The 24,529-nt window shown below is 31.0% G+C and overlaps 4 protein-coding genes across 9 annotated transcripts; 2 read left to right on the top strand and 2 right to left on the bottom strand.

The window, feature by feature from the left end:
• Positions 1–117: 117 nt before the first annotated feature.
• On the top strand, positions 118–5,679 carry LOC128386084 (uncharacterized). 2 transcript variants are annotated; one of them, XM_053345062.1, is made up of 16 exons: positions 118–188; positions 304–351; positions 480–889; positions 974–1,267; positions 1,412–1,517; positions 1,606–1,907; positions 2,024–2,114; positions 2,525–2,617; positions 2,731–2,899; positions 3,014–3,216; positions 3,296–3,416; positions 3,487–3,993; positions 4,072–4,998; positions 5,057–5,198; positions 5,262–5,429; positions 5,506–5,679. In XM_053345062.1, the coding sequence occupies exons 3-13, from the start codon at positions 559–561 to the stop codon at positions 4,213–4,215; spliced, it is 2,361 nt and encodes a 786-aa protein (XP_053201037.1). In that variant the 5' UTR covers positions 118–188; positions 304–351; positions 480–558; the 3' UTR covers positions 4,216–4,998; positions 5,057–5,198; positions 5,262–5,429; positions 5,506–5,679. The 2 variants fall into 2 exon arrangements, with proteins under 2 accessions (XP_053201037.1, XP_053201029.1); XM_053345054.1 differs by having other exon boundaries at positions 162–351.
• A 248-nt stretch (positions 5,680–5,927) lies between these two features.
• LOC128396747 (uncharacterized) lies at positions 5,928–6,800 on the top strand. The gene is made up of 4 exons (XM_053357357.1): positions 5,928–6,134; positions 6,191–6,332; positions 6,403–6,570; positions 6,642–6,800. The coding sequence occupies exons 1-4, from the start codon at positions 6,032–6,034 to the stop codon at positions 6,727–6,729; spliced, it is 501 nt and encodes a 166-aa protein (XP_053213332.1). The 5' UTR covers positions 5,928–6,031; the 3' UTR covers positions 6,730–6,800.
• A 2,108-nt stretch (positions 6,801–8,908) lies between these two features.
• LOC128397635 (cuticle protein 16.8-like) lies at positions 8,909–10,124 on the bottom strand. The gene is made up of 4 exons (XM_053358732.1): positions 9,969–10,124; positions 9,685–9,849; positions 9,496–9,574; positions 8,909–9,432 (listed from the first exon to the last, which is right to left on the bottom strand). The coding sequence occupies exons 1-4, from the start codon at positions 9,975–9,977 to the stop codon at positions 9,110–9,112; spliced, it is 576 nt and encodes a 191-aa protein (XP_053214707.1). The 5' UTR covers positions 9,978–10,124; the 3' UTR covers positions 8,909–9,109.
• Positions 10,125–14,075: 3,951 nt separating this feature from the next.
• LOC128386611 (calpain-B-like) lies at positions 14,076–24,458 on the bottom strand. Of its 5 annotated transcripts, XM_053348173.1 has the most exons (16): positions 22,362–23,033; positions 21,762–21,914; positions 21,074–21,290; positions 18,486–18,623; positions 18,268–18,418; positions 18,124–18,188; positions 17,905–18,054; positions 17,744–17,815; positions 17,585–17,657; positions 17,362–17,516; positions 16,704–17,293; positions 16,344–16,511; positions 15,884–16,019; positions 15,461–15,532; positions 15,009–15,373; positions 14,076–14,933 (listed from the first exon to the last, which is right to left on the bottom strand). In XM_053348173.1, the coding sequence occupies exons 2-16, from the start codon at positions 21,783–21,785 to the stop codon at positions 14,907–14,909; spliced, it is 2,403 nt and encodes an 800-aa protein (XP_053204148.1). In that variant the 5' UTR covers positions 21,786–21,914; positions 22,362–23,033; the 3' UTR covers positions 14,076–14,906. The 5 variants fall into 5 exon arrangements, with proteins under 5 accessions (XP_053204148.1, XP_053202015.1, XP_053203439.1 ...); XM_053346040.1 differs by lacking the exons at positions 21,762–21,914; positions 22,362–23,033 and adding an exon at positions 23,668–24,457; XM_053347464.1 differs by having other exon boundaries at positions 21,762–23,032.
• Positions 24,459–24,529: the final 71 nt, after the last annotated feature.

Genomic DNA, 24,529 nt, shown 5'->3' on the forward strand with positions numbered 1-24,529 from the left:
AATTGAAACAATTCGACAATTAAAAAAAAGAACAACAATTAAAAACTAGTAAACAAATTAAAGAAAAGGGGTTGATCATAAATTGAGAAGAATTTATGAAATATGGAGAAAACCCTTGATGGAAAAAGAAAATTGTTCCAAAAGGAAGAAAAGAAAACGATTGAGTAATAATTCCAATAATTAACCTTGTAAGTGTTTTGAACTAACTGATTTCATTTGATTTTCTTCACCATCATCATCTTTTTCTTCTTCTTCTCTTCCATTTTTCCAACATCGTCATCACCATGAATCGTTAATTATCAGCCCCTGGAGCAATTAGAATGGCTCATTGGTAAATTGGAACATCATTCTGTTAGTATCTCTTTTTTTTAAGGAAAATCCAACAACCAGTTTCTATGTGATTTCTCACTTAATCTTATATCTGTTGTATTATCTTTTTCTCACTCTCTCTCTCTCTCTCACTCTCACTCGTCTGATAGTTTTGTTTTTGCTCAAACAATTTGTTCCCATTTGAGTTTAATTCTGTAATTGTCACAATCGTCAGTGTCCAAGGCAATTATGTTCCTGTTCCTGTCAACCTTTGGTAATCTCTGGTTAGGGATTACAAGGAGCCTTTTGTTAACCCTTTACTTGTTTACTTTTATTAATTGTTGTTACTCTTGGTCATTACCTGGTAATATAAGTTCATCAACTCATTCATTGAACAGAACAATTGATTTCAATAGGAAACAAGCGATTCTCACAAGGTCTGGATTCACTCAAATTTTGTATAATTACATTGATTCCGATGTTGATCAATTGCACATCAATCAAGTCACCTCTAAATGTATCGACAGTTTAATCAATTTAAATCGATCTCTTGAAAATGGTAGTCCATGGGCTTTCAAAAGTAAGTTAAATCATTCTCGTAACCAACAATTTCTTTAATAATAATGTGTATTAATTACTTTCCATGTTATTAAACAATTTTAAGTGTTGGATGCTTCCGGTCGAGCTCCTATTGATTTAACTGGTTTTGGTTATGTTGATATGGGAAATTTTGACCAATGTTTACAAATCGACTGGATTAATTTCTCGGGATATAAAGAGGTTGGTCAACATTGTCTCACCTCAGTTGTTCCTAATCCCCCTAATCCTGGAACCGCCGCGGATTTGTTTACATCTAGTAAGATATTGTTGGATTATGATGAAGGATATTCACTGAGAATAGGATTTTGTATACCCTCAAGTTGCTCTCAAACTGATCTGAAGATCATCTTAAACAAAGGTAAATCTTTTCCATCAAATTCCACAATTTGAAATTCTGTTGATTACCATGGAAATTTGGAAAGTTTCTATTGTTTCCCCCAATGAATATAATTATATCGTAACAATTAGCTGATTTATCTTTAAAATTCTGTTTTTTAATCAGCTTTGGAACCATATTCATGGAGTGTATTAAGAGTTGATACTTGTCAGATCTCTAAATCGTTCAGTGAAAAGTTCTGGGCTGCTCCGTCTTCCCAAAAGATCAGCTTGTAAGTTGTGTTATATTATACATTTTGTGGACAATTAATAATTAAGAGAGATAATTTTAATTGACTGATTAACTGTATTTAATTTCAGCCTCTTGTTAAGTGCATTTGTCTCCCTTGTTGCCTATGCAACATGGAAGGACATCTCAACCCATGGTCACCATGATAACAACTCTGAGAAAAAGAGTAAACAACAATCAATTGATAACAGTGATACCAATCAATGGATTCATAGTTTCTCAATTGTAAATAATTGGAAAAAACTGATAGAACCGGATAAGGAAATGATTAAATGTCCAACATTATCAAAATTCACTTTAACTCAACATTTTGTTGTTTTACATTTTCACGCAGTCGTTTGGCCAATGATGACCAATGCCGTTACCCTTTATGGTAAATAAGTTTACCTGTTTTCCACAATGAAAATTATAAATCAACTAATCATCTTCTTGTTCATCCTTTCATCCATTCAACAATTAACATCTATCAACATTTGTTCACCTAAAAAGCCATTGGTAATCCGTTTGTCCGATACAGAGACAGTCAACTGATTCGAAATTTATTCGGTGAATGGTTCATGGATGGTCTTTTTGCTTATGCGTAAGTTTTATCTTATCCCTTGTAACCCTTTAACCTTTTTCTTGATGGAGATAAATAATTATATTCCGATCGTTATCCTTTCCATTGATTTCAATTCTCTCCAAGAATCAGGAGATCTCTCAAATGAGTAAAATAGCCACTTCAGCATATACTCAACGGATTATTGCTAAAACTTTTGTAATATCAGTTACATTTTGTGTTACCTGTTATCGTTGGGAATTGATTGTGTAAACATGATGCACTTGTAGCTTATGATATCATGATGATTACATGATATCCTTTTTCCTTTCCTGAGAAATATACAAATAAGAGATGAAGAAAATTGAATCAATGTATCATTATTATCAAATCTTTTTGTTTGTCACAATGGAGCAAATTTTAATTTTCTTGTTTGTCACAATTTCTTTCAGCGGATTCAACAAATCATTGGAACTTTGGAAAAAAATTACACCTAAAACACCAATTTGGCGTATCTTCAGTATCATCTTCTGGAAGATGTTAATGTAAGACATGTAAATGATCACTGACCATCACTGTTCTCAGTGATTAACAATTAATTTTTGAATAATTGTCATTTGTTTTTCATGTTATTTCCTCTTTTTTTTTTGTTCATTAGACTCAATTCACTTTTCTGTATAATGATCATGGCGGAAATAGTTACACCATTGTTTTCCTATGGACCTTTTGCCTCATTGATTGCTGAAAGAAAAGCTGAAGTTTGTTCTAGAACATATCTAGCGAATCTCCTCTTCTACCAAAATTATCTTGGTAATATAGATAAAGTTGTATGTTTTCCAAGTTTAACTAATTATCATTATTTTTTTTTCTGCTACAAATTGATTACGAGAAAATCATTTATCAACTTTAATCACAATTTATTTGAAACTTTTTCTATTCAGTGTAATGCTCATTCATGGTCAGTCGCAGCTGAATATCAACTTATTTTCTTTCTCGCTGGTTTGGTTTGGCTTTTCAAACGATCACCTAGACTTGCATTAACTTTGAACATGATGGTTTGTTTTGGTGGGTTAGCTTACGTTGCTCGAGTATTTTACATGAATGATTTGTCTCCTCATCCACTTGCCCGAGGCTTTCATCCAAGGTAACCATTTCACAATCATGTTTACATTAATTTCTCACTTTAAATCTACTTGTTTTAACTTTTGGTTTCTCCTCTCAAGTATTTTAGCAAAATGGGCTGAATTGGTATATTTACCATCAGAAATGCACCTATGGCTTTATCTCAGTACACCCATGATTGTATATGTCATCATGAATCCATCTTTATTCAAATTTACAAAGGTAAACCATTTCCATAACATTCTACTGTCAAGATCAGTGAATAAAGGTGATTTCTTTTTCTATTTTCCAGTTTTTCGACGACAATTCATCAAAAGTAAAACGTAGCCTTTACTTTTATGGAATTGCAATGATATTTTATCCATATATATGGTCATCATCCTTAAGCTCATATGAGTCTCGATTATTTGCTTCGATTTATGTTGTTATTTACCGTTTGCTCACTGGACTTTTCTATTTTGTTCTGGTTCTCGGTCATGCAGATGAATTCCGACAATATTTTGGAACAGAATCTTCCAAATCATCCGAGATAACTAATAATAATAACAATAACAATTCAACTCCATGTAATGAAGATACTCTCCATTCTAATGGTATCATCAAATCAACTGAAACTACACAAAAGGTTAATCAATCGCAACCAACCAATAATTGTGAAAAATACAAACTAGAACCAAGTCAATATAAAATAATTCACATTGCAACAGTTATATTCAAATCGACGTATTGTATTCATATTCCTGTTTTGATCTGGTACTACAGTCAACACAAATGGCCAGTTCTAACAACTCAAGAATGGGTAAATATTACAGAGACGATGGACAATTTAAATTTCTTGCTCATTCTAATCAATATTATTTTTCTCTTACCTTTTTAGATTTGTCACTTATTCTTAACGGTTTTCCTTTCTATTGCAAGTGGATTTGTCTTTTATTTATTCATCTTGGGACCATTCAACAATTTAGTCGACTTAATTAAACCAAAACAGAGGATGAACAATGAACGACTCAAGAAGGAATAATCTTGCTTGACGATTAACAATTAGATCAAATAATATTAATGTTCAACATAAACGGGCCACTAAAGTGTTCAGTTGGCAAACTCAACAAGATTTACCTGTTGATTTCATATTGATAAGATTTCATCCACCTCAAGACTCATTTTAATTCCCGACTTTTCATCTGTGTTTATAAAAATCTCAATTAATCAGTTATACAATTTATCTATGCATTTGAAATGATTTATACATCTAAATCAAATTGTGTCTATTTAAATAATAATCATTTCTTTGGACTGTTAATTATCTTGTAACCTTTTTTAAAGTACAAAATTCAAAGCAATCAAAAAACACAAGATATTAAATTTTTATACAAATTTTATTCAAACAAATTGTTTCATTGTTGAGATTGATTTCATTTCATGTGATAAATTGATGATAGTTATGACATTAATCAATCAAATTATTAGATAATTTTGTTGATTTGTAAAAGGATCATTAAGTTTGATTGATTGAACAATCGAATGACAAAGGATAATTGTCACTAGTTAATTGTTGCCCGGGCAAAATAATTGTTTCTAATTGCACCTGATTGAAAAGTTTCAGTTCTATTAGATCCTAGAGTTTAAGTCAACTACTAATATAAATAGTCCTTAGAGTTAATTGTTAAATTATCAATACCTTTTGCTTTGATTAACTTCACCGAGTCGTTAATATTATTGAAAATGTATTCATTGTTTGTGATTACTTTAATTGTTTCAACACAGTTATTATTTGGTGGGGCCATACAAACAGAATATCAAAAAGGTAAACATAATTTAAATTGTTACGATGATAATCAACTAATTAACTCTCTGCTATTAAGACGGAATCAGACATTCATATACCGTTGAATTGAGGACTGGACCCATGGAAAAAGACCCTGTACCAGTGTCACTTAGTTTGGTTTTGTTGAAAGAAATTCCCAATTTAGGACAATCAGGAGACTTTGCTCAATTATCATCATCGTAAGTACCAATAATCATGTTGATTGATTATCGGGTAACTTTTTGTCTCTTCATTTAATTTAGATTCCAGTTTAAGGCCAATACCAAGTATCAATTCGATTTCGAATCTGATATGCCTTTTAATCAAATTGATCTTTTTTCAATCGAATGGGTCATTTTGGCTGATGCCGAAGAAGGAAATGATTCAGTTGTCTTCGAAACTGGAAAAATCACTGAAACTACACCTTCAATGTAAGAAACTCGAATACGAGCTAACAATTAACCTGATTAATTATCTAATTGATTGAATTGTTTTCGCAATTCTTAGGAAACCTTCACGTAAGCTATTCTGTACAAACAAAGAGTACGAATCTTTCGTAATGGGTGGAATGGGTTCTGCAATTTTCTGGCCATGTTAAATTGCTCCTCTAAGGATCTTTAATTGTGCTCACAATTAACTCGAAAATGTTTCAATAAATAAAATTTAAATCTGCAAATTGAATTTTCATTTCAAGTTCTCCCGTTATTCATAACAATCGTATAATTTTAAGCATAAATCTTAGATCTGAAGGGAAGATATCAAATTATGATAATATTTTTCCAATGAATCGGTTATGATAATATAATCACAATTAATACGATAATTTCAATTGTATTTACAACAATTGATAACATTACAATAGCTTATTCAGACGTATTAACTTTGGAGCAAATCAATTGTTGATTACAAGTTTAATTTGATTGTAATTAGTTGCACCTGAACGCTAAACTTGATATCCCTTGATTGTCTTTATTATAAATTGATTAATTTCAACAAGTAACAACTCATCAGCAATTAAAAGTGAAAAAAAGAAATGAAAATGTTTTCATCAATATTGTTTACGATTGTAACTTGTTTGATTGTTTCAACTCAATCAATGGATGCTGAATTAGACCGACCAGCAGATTATGAAAGAGGTAAGAGTGAAATTAATTGTTAATTGGCTCTACTAATTGTTCAAACTAATTGTTAGATGGTATTCAACATTCATATCATGTTGAATTCATAACTGGACCAATGGACTATCAGCCTAAACCAATGCCGATTACTTTACTTATGTTGAAAAAGGTTAATAATTATGAAGGAGTAGGAGATGGAGTTGATTTATCACCATCGTGAGTATCTATTACAATCACTTTAATTGTTAACTGTTTTAATTGTTAACCGTTTTCGAATCTAATTTAGATTCCAATTCAAAGCAAATTCAAAGTATCAATTTGATATCAAAACCGATATGCCTTTTGATCAAATTGATTACATTGTTCTTGAATGGCAAGACTTAGGTGAGATTTATGGAGCTGTTGCTGATATTAATTTCGATACTGCAACAATTACTCAAACTACAATATCAATGTAAGTAGTTTATTATAGTAATTAACTAGAATTATTCATTAATATATATCTTCTTCTTTTATTATTATCAGTCTTTCGTCGAGTAAAAAATTCTGTGCTGACAAATCACCACGAAACGTAGTTGGAAGTATTGGTGGAGCGACTTTTTATCCGTGTTAATTGTCATAAAAATTAACTGAAACGATTTGGTTTATCTAATTTCCTATTAAATTTTCAATTTACTATCCCAAGGTTGTCAATTTTGAGTATTAACATTGATTTTCAATCAGATAAGAATTGAAAAACAATTGTAACAAATGACTTTGATTCTGTTATCAATATCAATCAAACCAGGGGATGAGATTCAGAACAATTGAAATCGATAAGCATGAAGATTGTTAATCATAAAAGTTAACGAATCATCAGAGACTAGAGTTAACTTTTGTTACGAAATAATTAACAATATTATTGATCTTCATTCTCTTGAAATTAACTAATACAAATATTCAATTGGAACTGTTGTTTATTAAGAGCTTCAACTCCAATCAAGAAGTATTCAGATGATTGATTCTATTGATAATATTTATCGATTGATTTTAGTGGAAAAAAAAGATTTCAGTTTACATATTCGAGTTCGAGTGATTCCTTTGGTTTCATCTGTTGGAGGTTTCATGTTACCCTTTCGGTGGGTTGAATTTGGTGGTCATCGCCATTGCCGATTGTCACAGTTTTCCTTCCCTGACCATCCATCTTAATTTGCTCAACGATATACCAAGAATACAGATCGCAGTCCATGTACCTAATATACTGCCGATAAGCATGAGATATTCACCCAATGTTAACAAGGAATGAGTGACAATGTAACGAACAGATTCTGATGGAGCTATCAGATAGAAATAATGAGAATTTTCATTTTTCGAGAGCTTGTCGTTAGTATTATACTTAATTCCTTGTAAACTGAGTGAATATGTTATGTGATGACATTCAGGTTGTCGAACTGTTTTCAAACAATCTTGGTAAACTTTTTCTTCGTGAACAAAATTGAATTTGTAATCTTTAAATTCTTGAAACTTTGACCATTGTTGCAATAAGAAGCCATTTAAATAGCCTGATTTTATTGTCTCTTCGTTGATACAACTTTGTAACGTTTTCGTCCTGTCATAATCACGACAGTTTGTTTCATATGGATATTCGAGTGAGGTGACTACGCTTTTCGAGTATTTAATCCTCTGAACTGAACTTTCTTCATCTATCTCGATATAATCACCAATCGAAGTGCTTGGAAACTTTTCATGTGAACTGAATCTCAGTCCAAAAGGTGAAGGAATAGTCAGATTTATCGTTGAATATACAGCGTTTTGAATAAGTTCATTTTAACGGTATTCAATAGTTGATTCCGATTATTTTTACAAATCAATCGAAGGTAAACTGAATCAGCATTTAAATAGATGGTCGAGTTACACAGTTTCTCTACAGAACTGTCATTAGTTGGAATGATGTAGTTCCATGTTATATTATATTGGATCTTGTCCAACGAAAACTGATCGACGATATCAGAAAATGTAAGGAAATCGTTTAAATATGATCCAAATTGTAAAAGTTCCAATGTTGACTTTGAACATTTACCAATTTTCTTCAAATCATTATCCATAGTTTCATCGTCATTCTCAGGTAGATTTTTCATTCCTTCAGGATGTCGAAGACATAATTCAGTAGTGTTGATAAACGATGTTAATGGTATTCTCACATCGATCACTGGTAACTCGACAATTTTTGTATCTTCAAAAGATGTGACATTAACGACTCTGAACTTTAGGTATTCGTTGGTTATCATGAATAATTGGACTGAAAATCCAAATACACAAATTAACTTGAACCAAATATAAGACATGAGTTTCTATTGCTAATTTGTGATCTTCCTCGACAGTTTGAAATATATGATCTGATTTTGAGAGACAAAGTCTATTGTCCATTCAGAATGTCCACCCAACTGAATGAATATCGAGCTCTAATCAACAATCAATTTAACGATTTTCTACCATTATCACTAAATATAAATTATAGAGATTACAAATTTTCATCTTCTCTTTGTAATATAATTTTATTAATAATAAATTGAAAATTTCGATCGATTTTTTATGGAATCGATCTTCATTAGAGAATAACGGTAATAAGTTACGAAAGTTACGATGATATGAGATGAGAAAATGATTTAAAAATTCTAGAATTATATTGAATTTATTGCTCTAAGTAAAAGCTAATTAGTTGAATGTTCATTTTCCAATCAATTCGAAATCTAAATCTAAATCTTTTTCTTTTGTCTTTTCATTGGAAATAAATGACGAAAATATTGAAGTAATTTAAAGTAGAAACGATATTTATATTGATAATATTACAATTAACTACAAATCTAAAGTGATTAATTAATTGATTAATCAGTTAATGGGCAGTATTTTTTTCATTTATATTGATACAAAAATGATAACCATCAGGAAAAGGGAAGACGAGTAACAGATTTAATATTAATCGTTGTGAATGAAGCTAATTGTCTATGAATAGATCAATAGTGTCGTCGTGGACCATAAGGACTTGCATGATAATTTCCATATTCAGGTCTTGATGAGTAACCTGAAGGTTTTGGATGATCGTAAGCTGGAGCATATGAAGGTCTAAGATAAGCTGGAGCAGCGTAAACTGAATGACTTGGTGGTGATTCTTTGACGATCATCTTGACATCAGCTGGATCTTTTGGTGCAGTTCCAGGTTCGTTTGTTGAAACGGTAGCACGGAAACCGTGTTTATCGGCGACATAGTCAACTTTACGATAAATTCCATGGGCATCAGTGTATCCATAAGAACCTCGTTTAGCACCATATTCGTCACCTTAGAAAAATAAACGAAATAAGAATAAGAATAAGGGAAAATCTTATCCAAGTTCAATATTACCTTCTTCTTGTTTATGGTTCTTGTTTCCATAGCCATCGTTTATGTCATAGCCAAAACTGTAGGGTTGAGGTTTGTGCTCCTAAGAAAAGGATACGAATCGAAAGGGAGCAGATTAAGGATTGATCAAGAGTGTTTCTGGGGATTATCGGTTTCATGATGGAGATTATGAAAAGGATTATGTTTACTTACATAAAGAGGTTCGGCATAAGAAGCTTTCGGTGATGCATAAGACGGAGCGGGAATGGCGTAAGCTGCTTTTGGGATGTGTGAGTATCTTGATGAAGGACCAGAGTATCCATAGTATGCTGGAGATGAAATTGTACAAACTGTTAAACAGCCGAGGATAATTAAACTCTGTAGGGGAAGAAGGTGAAACAATTAACAAATGGATCGATTGATTATCAGCTTTATCTTTAGTTTATCCGAGATAAAGTATCACTAGATTTATATGTAAATAAGATTTGGAAATGTACCTTAATCATTGTTGATGGTTATGGTTAATTTTGTCACTGAAAGAAAAACTTTTTATTATTAGTTGAATATAAGTGGACACAATTTAAACTGTTCCAATTGAACTTCACTGAACAATGAGCTTATCATGAAATCGAGTTGTGAGTTTTTATACTGATCTGAAAACTTTTCTGGACGTGCGATTGTTTTTGAAGGCGTTCGTTTGTTTGAACCAATGTCGAAGCACTTTTGTCAAGGTAAGAAGATAAAGAAGAAGAAGATGAAGATGAATAAGAATGCGAAAAAAGAGAAAGTAAAATTTAATTCAAGTGCGAAAGGAAAATATTGAAAAGACAGAAAGAAACGAAAGAGGATAAAACTTGTGTCCAGTTAAGTTGAATATGGGTCAAGCTGTAGGTAAGAAACTGTAATGAAAGACAAGTGAATGAAACATTAGGAGGAGTTTGTCAAGTCTTGATTACTATTTAATTATCATCATTAACCTGTAAGGGGTAAGTAGCCATCGACTACTAACTCACCTCATTTGTTAATTAACATTTAGATTCAAGTACTTTCCCTTCAACAGGATTTACTAATCTTCCCTCAGGTGGATTAACCTATTCAACCCTTTTATGTTGCTTTTTAATTACAACATTTAATTACCCTTTTTTTAGTGTATTGATGAGTTGTTTTAGTCAGTTCAAACTTATAATGAATAATAATTGGATTGACCATCAAAGTCTGGTCACTTTTGGTAAGATTAACAGAGACTTTATTTCAAATTGATTGTGATGTCCAAACTCATCTCATTAATTGTGATTCTTACAAAGTAATTTTCTCGCCGTTGATTGAGGTCACTTTGAGAGGGTCAACTGAGAATAACTATTTTTTACCTTCTCTCACAATCTCTTTCTTTTCGTGTCCTTTATCTTCATCATCTTTCTCATCTTCATATTGACAATTGTTTCTATCATCATAAATGTCCATCCACCTAAAGTGAAGAAAGTTAAACTGGACATTTCCTCGAAGCGATTTGTTTATAAAAACTTTTCGAAAACTTTTTTTCTAACTCAACAATCGTCGAAATGATAACAATAAGTCTAATGAGATAATTTAGATTAAATTGTAATTGGGATTAGGTCTTAATTGTTGTTAATGTTTACACTTTTGCCGCTTTTTTTTCCTATTCAATTGAAAAAATATTGACCAGTTTCTTGGAATGGTCAATATCGATATCGATTAACTTTGAAAGAATAATTTGAAATGAAAAGTAACACTAATTGTTATCAATTTTAAATTGTGTGTAGGTTAATTGAAGGACAATCAATTAGGTGATTAAGATGATGATGATAAATATCATCGATTCAATTTATGGTACATTGGTCAATATCTTGACCTTGGCTCTTACTGACCTCAAGTTAATTTAGCAAAGCAATTTGATAAAATATAATTATTATTATGATTATCATTTTTTTTTTACTTTCTTTAACAATCAACCAGTTAACTATTGACAATTTAAACTATTTTAGTTAATTGTTGATTTACAATTTAGACTGAAAACTTTTGTTGTACTTTAATCATCAACAATCAACAAAATATTGTGATTTAATGATGATTATTCTTGATGACGATGATTGTGATAAAATAATCAAGTTAATCACATAGCCTTGATTTTGATTCATTTATCTAATTTAAAAAAGTTAATTGTTGATACTTTTTAAGATAATCGTATCTAAATCACGTTCTAACACTTAATTATCAATATTAATTATTACATTTAAATAATAGACATTTAATTGTTTACGTGATTAGTGTGAATGGAAGTAGTCAGGAAAATATTTATTCAAAAATGATTAAGAAAATCAATAACAATTAACAGGTAAATTGGATTACAATCAATTCTCAATGATGGAAAAGATAATCAAATGATTTGATGTTGAACATGATTTGATTATTGTAAATTAATTAACTCATAAGGAACTGAACAACTAAATTGTTACCATTGGAAAGTTAATATTCAAGGAAATGACAATTTAATCAAAACAATTAGATCAAAATGTGTTCGTAATCAAAGTTAATAAGTGAATTGAATTAATTGAATTTGATTGATTAAGAAAAATAAAAACTTGTTACCTGTTTGAATTTGATTACAATAAGAAAGACAACAATTAACTAATCACACTTATGGACAATCATTAATCAATTTAAATTTCCGGTTTATGGTTAAACTGTTAATCCGTTAAACTGGATTAACAGTTAATTAAATTGTATTATTTTCCTTTACCGTTACAATGGTAAAACTTGAATTGATTGAAATGTGATTGCGAGTTAATTGTCAATTGAAATGAAAGTGATTCAAAACGTTTTTCAAGATCACAATTAACTTAATTAACAACTAATCGGACAATGTTTCAATCGTAAGTCAGATCCATATCAATCATTATTGTTATTATCACCAATTGAAATTACTAAATTATTGATTGCTGGTCCAATAGTTTAATCAACAAGAGTGTATTTAATTTAATATGTTGACCATAAATGTAAAATAAAAATGAAACTTAATTGTGAAAATTTCATCAATCAAAATCAATTAATATCATTAACGGTTAACAATCAAAAAAATAAAATTAACCGTTAACAATTATTTATACCATTAGCAATTTATCAATTGTTGATTAACACCTCATCATTTATGGTTACCAAATGATTGTAATTTAATTCGCGAAAGGTAACAATTTATCTCAAAATGGTTTACAATTAAATCAATATTAATGACAATTTGACGTGAGTGTGAATAATGATAATATATTTCAATCATCAATTTAATAGAAACTTTAATTAATTAGTAACAATAATATTTTGTTTTCTCTCTCATTCAACTGATATTATCAAACGATTTAAATAATATCATTAGTGAATTTGAATTCGTGTTGATCTGAAAATCGCCAATTAAATTCGAGACTCGGCAAGTAAAAATAAATTGTTCTAATGATTGTAGTAAATTGTTAACCTTGAAAAGAGATCGAAAAACAAAATATCGGCTCTTCGATTGTCGATTTTTTCTTTCGAATTGAGAAAAGTTCTAATGTTACCCTTTTGGTGTTGTAACGGTACTTTTTGAGAAACGTTGACCACACAATGGACACTTCATCAAGCAACATGAGCCTTTGTATTGTCACATTATCAGGATTGTAATGAGAATCCATGAGGCTCGAGAAGAAAATTTTTTCTTATGATTTATCATGAATAAGGAAAAAAAAAACTTTCCAACAATGAGAAAAGTTTTCGTGACAATTGAAATCTAATCAAAGATAATTGAATTAATCTTGATGAATGAGATTAAATTGTTGATTTTATCCAGCTAATTTCCAATGGATATGAAGTAAAAATTAAAGTAAACTGAGAGATTTATACTCATCATTTAATTGTATTCATATTCCAGTTAATCAACTTGAGGCTTGATCTTGAAATTTGCTTCTGATTTTTAATTGTCAAACACTTTGAATGATCATCAGCACGAGTTAATTGTTGATTATCATGTAATAATAATTATGATAGCGACAACAATTGAAGGACAAAATTAAAATAAAAGCAAGGAAAGAAATGATTAAATTAACCATCACAATTAAGTGATGTCCAGTTATTAGTTTAAATTGTTTCGTCTTGTTGTTTGTTGTTATTATTATTACTTAAGTGTTACTATTGTTGTTTTGTTATAATTGAGGTTGAATACTTAATTGTATCAAGTATAAAAAGTTATCTTAATGATTAAGGGAAAAAGCTAATGTGGTTTTAAGATACAATTTTCACAAATACAATTAACTTTGACAATTAAGATTAAGCCATCAACAATTATCAAGTTAACCGTTTGATTGTTTGATTATCAGAAAAACAAACATCAAGAAATCAAAACAATTAACTGTTTCGCAATCACAATCAATCGTACTTCATTTTCAAACTAAAATTCATAATAATATTTTCATTTACAATTTATTATCACATAGTATTGGTCAGAAGCACTTCCTTTCAGGCCACAATTGGCAATTAACTAAACAGCGTCGTCAATAAATCAATCAAATCTTAATCGTTTCAAAACCTCCAATTGTTGATTATGAGATTATTATCCTGGATAATTTTTCCAAAAACATTTTATTTAATCAGTTTTACCTCTTTGAAAACAACGGAAATCAAGTCCATTCCTATTTCCGTCTTCTTAGTACCAGGCCAATAAAGCGTAAGTCGTAAAGTTTACAAATGATAACTTGATTGATACAAATTCAACTTAACTAATTAACTATTGTTTGTGATGTAATAGTAAACAACAATTAGTGAGTTGGGATAATACTTTTTTTTATAAATGAGCATTTAAATAGGCAAAGCTGAATTTAAGAGCTCAAGAGTTACAACTTTTGAAAAAGTTTCTTGATTGTTTTGATTTTAGTTTTTTTTTTCTTGAATCGTAAATATTTAGGGACAGTAATTCATTTTTTTTTCATCAATCTCAGGTAAAGTTCAGCATGATAACTTTTGTCAAAATTTAAGGTAAACATCGAGCACACAAGGAGGTAATATATTGGTTGGAAAGCAAGAATATTTTTGTTGTTGTTTCATGAATATAAAGCTGATGCCCATGAACCATAATCATTTAATTTGGACATTTTGGACAGATGAGTTTCAATTTTTACGTTGCCAATTTGAAAAGATAATACAAATACATGATGCATGATTGCGGGTTAATTTAATGATGATTAAAACAGGCCTTTGATTGCAAATTTCCACGTATAATTAATAATATTTGTTTTCCAGTCCATAACACGAATTATATATCAATTTTGGCGAGTATAAGAGTTTAGCGAAAAGGAAAGAATAAGAGATGAATTCAAGCAGATATCATGATAGAAGTTCCATTTTTGGGCATTCGAATTGATTTACATTCTCTTCCTGAGAAAGTGTCATCGTCATTAGCAATACATGACTCTCTCAACCCACTGAAATAACAGAGAGAAAAGTTAAAAGTTAATCAAAGGTAATAATCTATTGTTACAATATAATCTATTTCTCACCTCATCCAGCGTAAATGAAGCGCCTGAGGATGATTTGGATATTGTTTGAGACGATTTTGTATTCTGATCATTCCAAAGTTCAATACTATGTTTGAGTTTCAAACAAACATGAATAAAGTTGTCAAAAGTTAAATATCTTTCATGTTTAACTGATTGGTCATGTTTCTTGCCATAAATATCACCATAACGATGAACAATCAGAATTAATATTTGTCTATTCACAGATAGACCAGTCTCATGTAGAGCCGAGCGTAGTTCAGCCGTATTGATGGTTCCACTTAAATCCTTGTCATGTTGTTTAAAGACATCACACCAATGTCTAATTTTGGTCCAAAGAGATGTAAATTCATCCAAGCCAAGTTTACCTTTGAATTGATTTCAACAACAAAAACAACAAAAATCATCAATTAATATATAACATTTTCCTTGTCGACGCAATTTCGGTCACTTACCTGATCTATCATCGTCCAACAAAGCGATCATAGATCGACATGTATCCAAGGAGAAACCATCAAATTTGAACTCTGGACAAAATCAATATAAAATTTCGTTAGCATTATAAGATTAACTAATAAGCACTAAAGCAGAAAAACATGCAAAGCAAATTGAATTGAGAGCAAAGAGAAAGCACTTGATTTCTTACCAATATCTTCATATATGAAAAGATTTATTGTTAATCAGGATAATTATGTTGTTGCAATTGTTAGAACAAAGAAAGTTAGAGAAAGACAAAGTTAACATTTAAAGACCAAGGTAACCGATTAAAGCTTTAAGTTAGTAAGGATTAGATTAGAGTGAATAACAATTGGGTGTTACAGGTATCACAAAGGATTAAAACAATATGGAAAATGATTGAGATCTATCGATAGAAATACCTTTCTTAAGTGCATGGTTAAGTATTTCCTGTAATTCAGCAGCATCGACTTCCATATCTTCACCAGCGATTCGAGTAAAGAAATCGGCTGTTTTAGTTGATAGCACTTTCGTCCCTTGAGTCTGTTGCATTGGATCCTAAGAATAAAAGTTATTAGAAAATAATTAATAACAGTTAATTAAGTGAACATTGATTGACAAGAAATAAAGATTGATGAAAACATTGTAACGATGAAAATCCGAAGTGTTCAGAATTGAACTTGTTCTGTGATGTTATTATTGGAATACAAGCAATAAAATTGAGATTTTATCTCATATTAATTGTGTTATTTTCATTATTGTCGGTTAAGTAAATTTTAGATTATCGAGCAATTAGATTATTACGTTACAATATATTCTAATAATCTAATGGATTAAAAGGGTTTGATAGGGAAAGGGTCAAGTACGAAGCAATAAACAAACTTTAGTCTCTTCAGTTTGAACACAATTTGTTAATACAAAACGAAGACCGGTCATCACAGTTCCGAAAATTTCAATATAACGAGTCATATCTTGACCACCGAGAATATTTTGGCCTGGACCTGGTGAAGGTGGTTTAACTTCACGACGAACAATATCTTCTTCGGCAACCTGGAAAATTACGAGTTAAATGTAACATATATTGGTTATCGAAGTACAAGCAATCAAGGCAAAGATATATGAACACATGACAACATAAAATTAATCAGTTTGATGGTTAATAAAATGAACATGCAATCGAAACAAAAAAAGAACTGAATTAAAATGTGACATCGGCGAATCTGAACTCCGATTGTTTCTTACTTTATCCCTTGATTCATCAATGATGATAGTATTTTGTTGGTCGATATCTTCTGGACAGTATCCAACTTCATCGTCATTTTCTTCAGCGGTTGTTGGTGGCCGTTCGGTGAAGATTCTTAAAATGAATTCACCTTCTTCATTTGCATCAAACGTGGACGGGATTATACAATATTGACCTGGTGGGAGTCTCATTCGCGATGAAACCTCTCTTAGATTAATGAAAGTGGGTGATTTTGCAACTGATGCATTGTATTTGAAGAATTCTGTTGGCAGCAATTGACGACGTGCATAACCACGAGTTGCGGCTGGTTCATCTCCATAAGAGAAAAGTCCATCTTTGATAGCGTAAACGGCGAAACCGATAGTCAATGAATCAAGACCCATTTTACGTTTGGCTCTACGATTTTTCTGCATGAGACCAACAATTAGGGTACAAAGATCATCCTCATCACCTTCATCGTGATCTTTCAGCTCGATTATATACTGAGGATTACTGGCGAAGGTTTGAAGATTATTTCGACAGCCACCAGCAGTAACACCAGCTACCCATTCACCCTCGAATTGCACTTCATTCCAAAATATTTTGGGACCTAAAAATTTGCGAGAAAGTGAATGAATTTTAATTACATGAAGCCATTTTCAAATAATTAAAACTGACCATCAGCAACTGGTTCAGGAGTGAGATGACAAATTTCAAGTTTAGTGAAATTGGACTTGAAATCATCGAAAGTCATCCAAAATTCACCATCATGTTCAAAGTTTAACTCGAGGCTTTTTTTCTCGGACTCAGAAACCAATGTCCACTCTCGAGACCTGAAAAATTCAAAATATATTAATAACTACACAATAATCTTTTTGAATGATTAAAGCATAATCCTTACCCGTCACCCCAAGCACCTTTCCATTCAGCCTCATTTCCCCATGGATTCCGAATACGAATCAAGGGAATTTTTCCTACAGAAACAAATTGACAAGAAACATAAATGAATCAAGTTAGATGTTCTCCTGAGTATTTTAAGAATTTCCAAAAAGAAACTAACCTTGAACTCTCGCTGTTTTTAGCTCAACACATCTCACAGCAGTAATCGAATAGGCATGTCCTTTGATTAGTCCTAAATGAGCAGGAAAAACATCATTAATACTCAATAGTAAAAAACATGTCAAGTTTAAGGTTATGTTTACATGACGAGTGAATTATTACCATTTGGCAATTCTGATTCCATCATTGATGAATCAAGTGCATCTATTGAACAACCCATGAAAGAAGATCTCTGGAAAGCCTTGAGCATGATTTGTAGCAAATTGGACGGACATTCATCAGTCTGAATCTCATAAAATTCCGTAAGACCACCTAAGTTTGGGTAGATAAAAAAATCGATATAAAATTTATATGGTTCCAGTTTCGGTGACTTTTTCATACCAGTGAAATCGGTCATTGCTTCAGTAACCGTTCCTCCTTTAAGAGCTTCATAGCTTCCATGTAATCTAGAAAATTCAGAGGAGAAATAGATTATGAATGAATTTTAACACAACTCAATCAACTTTTTCCATAAACTATTCTCACTTTGCATAAGCTTTTTCGAGAAGTGCACTCCAAAATTCATTCCTATCCTTAGAATGCATGAGGACAAGTTTTCCATTGATTGTAGGTAGTCGATCGTCAACACAGATATCAATCCATTTACCATATTGCCAGAAACGGAAGTGAAATATTCCTGATAATGGTAAAAAATATGAAAATAAATTAAACAAAACTCACAACAATATAATCAGTCAACTTACCTGCGTAATCAGATCCAAAGGTTTGGTCATGAGGGACAACTCGTTTGAAGAGTTTATCATTGAGAGTTAGATTGGCAATGGATGCAAGAAGCCAACAATCTCCGAGTTCACCTTGACAGACATCGAAACGAGATGCTCCTGTTGGATTAGAATGAGAAAAAAAATAATCTATGAACTTAATATGGGTGGAGAATGAATCTATCATGCAAGAAATTAGATAGCTTCAAATTGACATGGAGTGATAATCATCACATTTGACATTACATGAGAAGATTTAATTCCAAGCTCATGGTTATTATAATTGTGATAAGAAACAAAAAGATATGTTGAAAGTTACAGGAATTGGATTCAAATTAACCATGATATGATTAAACAGAATGAAATTAAGTCTTAATTGTGAACTTTAAGTAGGGGAAATTAAGTTATCTTGTTAGTTGAATACATGGCTGTCAAATGTACTATTAGAAGAGGAGGAGGAAGAATAGAGGGAAAATTGGATGTTGGTGCATGAAACGAATGAACTTTTTTTTCATGGTTGGAACTGAGCCTGATAAACAGAACCTGGAATAGAATAAGAATTTTATCAACCGAAACAATCACAAAATAATCACAGAGTAAGTTAAGAGTTACTCTTATGTTTCCCGCCCTTTTTTTCATCGGAAATTCTGATTCAGATTCAGGAGAAAGTAAATATTTTGATAGACTAGAAAAGTAGGTTGTCAGTGTAAAGAAGATACAATAACCAATCCTGGTTTCAAATTATCTTCTTTCATGTTTGTATTTTTTTTGGCATCAATGATAGAATGAAATAAATTGTGTTAATTGTCAACGTTTAAGTGATAAATATCAAATAGACAATTTAATTTAACTGGAAATTAACAATAGATGAAGTAAAGTCAATCATCTTGAGAAGATGATAACTAGATGAGAGATTCATGTCATAACTGATCAATGATTTCAAGGATACAAGAAAAAAGCTGAGAGATCAATTTATTGGCTAAGATTATGTATTAGCCCATGAAATTATTGTTTCATGATAAATGAAATGATGCTACACATCAAGAGATATTAATATAACTTTCGAGATGAATTGAGTTTGTTTTCGAGCTGGAAAACCAATGAGGAGAAATGAATTAACCAAAGGAAATACAGTTGAGCGTTTAAACAATTAATGGTTTAATCATTAATTATATGGTTGTATTAATTATTTCATTTCCAGGCAATATCATTTACTCACCATAGTTACATTGAAACTAATATTTACCATATATAAATATAATCAAGAAAACCAAACAATTATACAAAATGATGAATCAATTCGTGAAAGTGAAAACTAATTACCAATTATCGATTCAATCAAATTCAATATGAAAGTGTCATTAAAAATACTCAGTTGATTTGATTGATTCTTATTGGTAAGGTGATTATAAATTAAAAGGAAAAAATGAATTTCAATCAACTTTAAACCGGTTACTTAATATGAGATCACTAATTGTTGATTAAGCTAAATAAACATGAAAGCTAATCAATGAAAGATAATATAAATATTTACTGTTAATCAACATGTTGATCTCATTGATTTTCATGGTTTCTTTTTGTTTTAAGATGATGCAATCGAGATTAGTGTTGGATTAAGTGATTAACACTGATAGTAGATTGATATTTACAAAGGAGATAAATAAGTGAGTAAAAAATTTTCGAGCCTCCAATCAATGAATGATTTGATTACTATTAATAAGTTACAGATAAATCAACTAGTTTTTGTCAGGGGGAGAGAGAGAAATTCATGTAAACAATTTAATTCACAAACGATGAGCCAAGAAAATTCTGAATTCTGACAGATCTTTTTTTCTCATCAAATTTCAATGTGAAGTTTTTTCTTTCAACTAATTGTGTTGTTGCTAATTTTACGAGGAACATGTTGATTAACAAATTATAGAATTGTAATTAATTGGAGAAAGAAAAGTTATCACTAAATATAAACAAACAGATTGTCCATGGAAAATATTTTTCAATAGGATAATCCCTTTTTTCGGGATTTAATTTGTGTGTAGGTTTTAATCCACCTAATCTAATATATCATCAAACAATTGGGTGTGTCAAATGTTCATTGAACAGGTTACATGGGTAAAATTCATGTCATCATCATCATGTTCAGACTATGGAATCATAACCTTGTATCAAAATGAAAGAGAGATGGTTAATTAATGAATATACAGTGAATACAATTGTATGTATTGTCCCTGGTGAGGTAAAAGACAATTTACTTTAACGAAAAGTGATTAGATTTAATTAAACACTATTCTAGGTGGAAAATAAATTAACATGAGAACTTGAGTGAATTAAAAATAAGGATGAAAGTAGCTTGACTGGATTGTTAAATTGTTAATTCGTTGAGTTAACTGATAAATGAGAACCTTGATCATGGAATGAGAATGAAACATAAAGAAACTTTTCCAACAGAGATTACCCATGAATCCTACATGGAGGACATGAGATATCTGAGTTTCAGTTAATAAATGAGTCTCATTATTAATACAATTGAATGATAAAAGTGATAAATGGAAAATAATTAAGGTATTAATTACCTTCAACGATGAATTTAGGATCATCAACAAGTTCCTTGGGTCTCATCCATTTGAATTTATTTCCTTCTTTACTTGAAAAGTAAAGAGATGATCCAATAGCTGGAAACGATTTATCCTCAAACAGTTGACCATTTTGTTGACAGAATTCACGTAGTTGATTAAAATCTTGAATAGCATCTGAATTAGGAGCTCTGAATCCAGAACCGTGTTCACCAAACTGTTCAATTGGTGAGAGAGAGAAAAAAAATATCACCAAAGAGAGAAAGAGACAAATTAATTACGTTAATACGAAAAAGATAAACATGTAACTAGATTAACATGAGATGACAATAATTGACACAGAAAAGTAACAATCACAACACAAGGTAAACAAAGAGTTTGAAATACAACCAACATTATGAATAACCATTGTAAGTGATTAATTAGTTGGCATCAAATTTGAAAAATAATCATAACGAGAAAAGATCACAAAAAAGTTCAACAGTCTTTGATTGAGAGAGAAACTTATTGGGTGTGGAAGGAACAATATGGAGAGAAAACGTTTTATCGGCTCATGAACATCAGAATCGAAGACGTGGTAAACTCAGAGTGAGAGAGAGAGAGAGAGAGGAAGATGAAAAAGAGAATTGAACATGAAGAATAGAAAACAGAGATGAAGACAGAGATAAAAGTCTAGTTAGTTGTTTACCTTGTAGAAATGTGGCTCTCCCATTAGATTGAAAGGCTTTTTGTCATTCGAATAGGAAGATGATGATGAATGGAAATGATGAAGATTAACTGATTAAAATGAATTGATGATTGGAAATTGTCAAAAATGAAGCGTAAACAATTGGACAATTAACTGGAATATATTCAAGACAGAGACAAGAAAAGATGAAGAGAAAAAAACAACGACAACAATTCCAATGAGTTTTTTTTTCTTCTCCACTCAAATTAAATTTCTAATCTCTTCTTCTTTCAGGCAAACTGAACAGAGATTAATTTTGAGATGATATCAATTAATAGATGAATTTACGCATGAAAAATATGGATAAATGATATAAATGTTGTGTCAATCTATCTACCAGATTCTAAATACAATAATCTATTCCCCTGGTTTCATCTGGTACTTTTATCATGTAATTGGGTTCACTGGAATACAATTTAGATTCTGGTTCGATTAGGAAACGATAAGTGGAGGCTATAAAATCACAAATTCACCGAGATGAAGAAAACAAAACACAAGGAAAAAAGAACAAAAAAACAATGGAATTTGGAATAAGAATGGGATTTAGATGAGCTAAGTTACCAATGGACACTTTCAATGGACCAAAAAGTGTCAACTTGATGGTGGTTTTGATGACAGAGAGAGCAGGAAACAAGGTAACAAATAATCAGAGATAATGTGATTACTTAAAAATGAAGATTAAACACAAAAAATTGCTGATCCAAGTTAATCCGATTGAAAGAGATAAACACTTTATATTTTCGGGTGGGTCTCTACTTTAAATGATGATGATGATGATACACAAAAAGAAAATGTTGTTTAACAACAAGAAACAAACACTATTTGGTTATGGTGGAAAAGTGAAGATGAGTTGATGATCCCTTTCAATGGTTTCAAACATAGAAAAACAATAACACAATTAACTGGTGATTGGATGGAAATTAGAACTAATTGTAAATTGGTAATTGTAACTATTTGCTACATTTAATTGTGGAACAAAAATGAAACATTCTAAACAATTAAAGACAAAAAAGAGATGATGACAAACCAGAAAAAGAGATTAACTCATGTGTAACTGAATAGACATAAAGACTTGAGTGGAAAGAGAAAGAGACAAAAGTAAACAAGAGTAAGAGAGAGAAAGAGAAAATCTTAATTATTCTAATCTTAATTGTTAGAAACTCATCAGATTTGATCAAATTATCAAATTCTCCGATTAAATTGATTAGAATCTCTCGTTTTCTATTAGAATAGAAAATAACTCGACCCTCAGGGGAAAGAAAAGAAAACCCGGTTTTTTTTATTCTCTTTTGCGATCATAACAACAAAGATTTTTTCTTTGTTTACAGTTGATTGTTTTTCTTTTTCTCGACAATTTGAATCTGTTTTATCTTAATTGTTTCTTAATTTGGTTTATTAAGATGTGATTAGAGTTGTGAACAGATTCAAAGCTATTGAATTGTAGTTCGTTTTGGTGAAAATGAATTTGCCTTTTAGCTTTTTCCATGTGTTTAGGTTACATGTGATTCTTGTGCATTTATATTTGGACCTTGGTCAATATTTTTGTTTGTGGTAATTGCGTTGATCCAATTGATTGTTCACCTTTAATTTTGTGATTTTCTTTGTCTACCGGTGTTGTCTGGTTATTTTCTTGTTATCAATGAACCAGAAATTTGGTTGACACAATCGGATGAAAAACCATTAATTGGTTATCATCTGTTAGGATTATCAATCAACCACCAGATCTTTCAAGTGTCTTACTTTTATCTCAATTTCAAAGGACTTGATTAATCTACTAGTCTAACTACTGGATGTTTATCTCAAATTGATTCACTTTGGTGTATTATTATTATTGTCAAGTATCATACATGTAATGATTACCACTTACATTGTGAAATTGTTTCGGTTGCTTTGGTGCTGGTGGCGGTTTTACAACCTTTGGTTTCAATATAAATTCACTTAGAGCTTTTATCCCTTCGGTTATCACCTCTTCATTAACGTTCAATTTTTTCAGTGTATCCGGTCCGATGAACGAGGCTGCTGGATTTTTCCCCTGCGGAGACAAGACTGATGATGCGCTATTGGCCAAGTCAATACATTGGGTCAATTGATTTCCCATAATGATGATTGAGATGAAAAAAAAAATGGTTACTCTATGTTATGGTTAATGTTTCAAGTTGATTGTTGAATTTGAATCTTGATTCTTCTCCCACTGATTCACAAAATTTACTTTCCCGTGTTTGGCATTACGACTAATTGTTGCTGTTGTTGATGTTTTGATGTTGCAAATTGATTGACGAAACAAAGGAACAATTTCACATTAAATTGCACTGGTGATAAACAAATGGTTCAACCCAAACAAGAGTAAATGATCATCTTTACACTTCGAAGGAGCAAGAGGAAAAGGAGGAAAGAAAAGACGAAAGAGGAAAGTGGAAAGAGGGAAGACAGAAATGTTCAAACGAAATGTTTGTTATTCTCAAAGGATGATGATAGTGAGAAGACAAATCTACCAAGATGGTTCCTAGTCACCTAATTAGAGTTACCAAGAATAGATTTCAATCAGAAGGGATGAAATGGATGGAAACACGACAGCGAATCTCACATGCAAATGCGCGGATCACAATTCTTTCATTCACTTGGTGACTTCTTCTTTCGCTGACAATCGTCGAGAAAATATTCAACGATAACCTCGATTGATTTGAACAAAAATCTCGAAAAATCAATACGAAAATATTGATAGTGAAGAA

The sequence above is a fragment of the Panonychus citri genome, unplaced genomic scaffold (assembly GCF_014898815.1).
Source record: "Panonychus citri isolate SS breed McGregor unplaced genomic scaffold, ASM1489881v1 Contig00001, whole genome shotgun sequence".
In the NCBI taxonomy this organism is placed as follows: domain Eukaryota; kingdom Metazoa; phylum Arthropoda; class Arachnida; order Trombidiformes; family Tetranychidae; genus Panonychus; species Panonychus citri.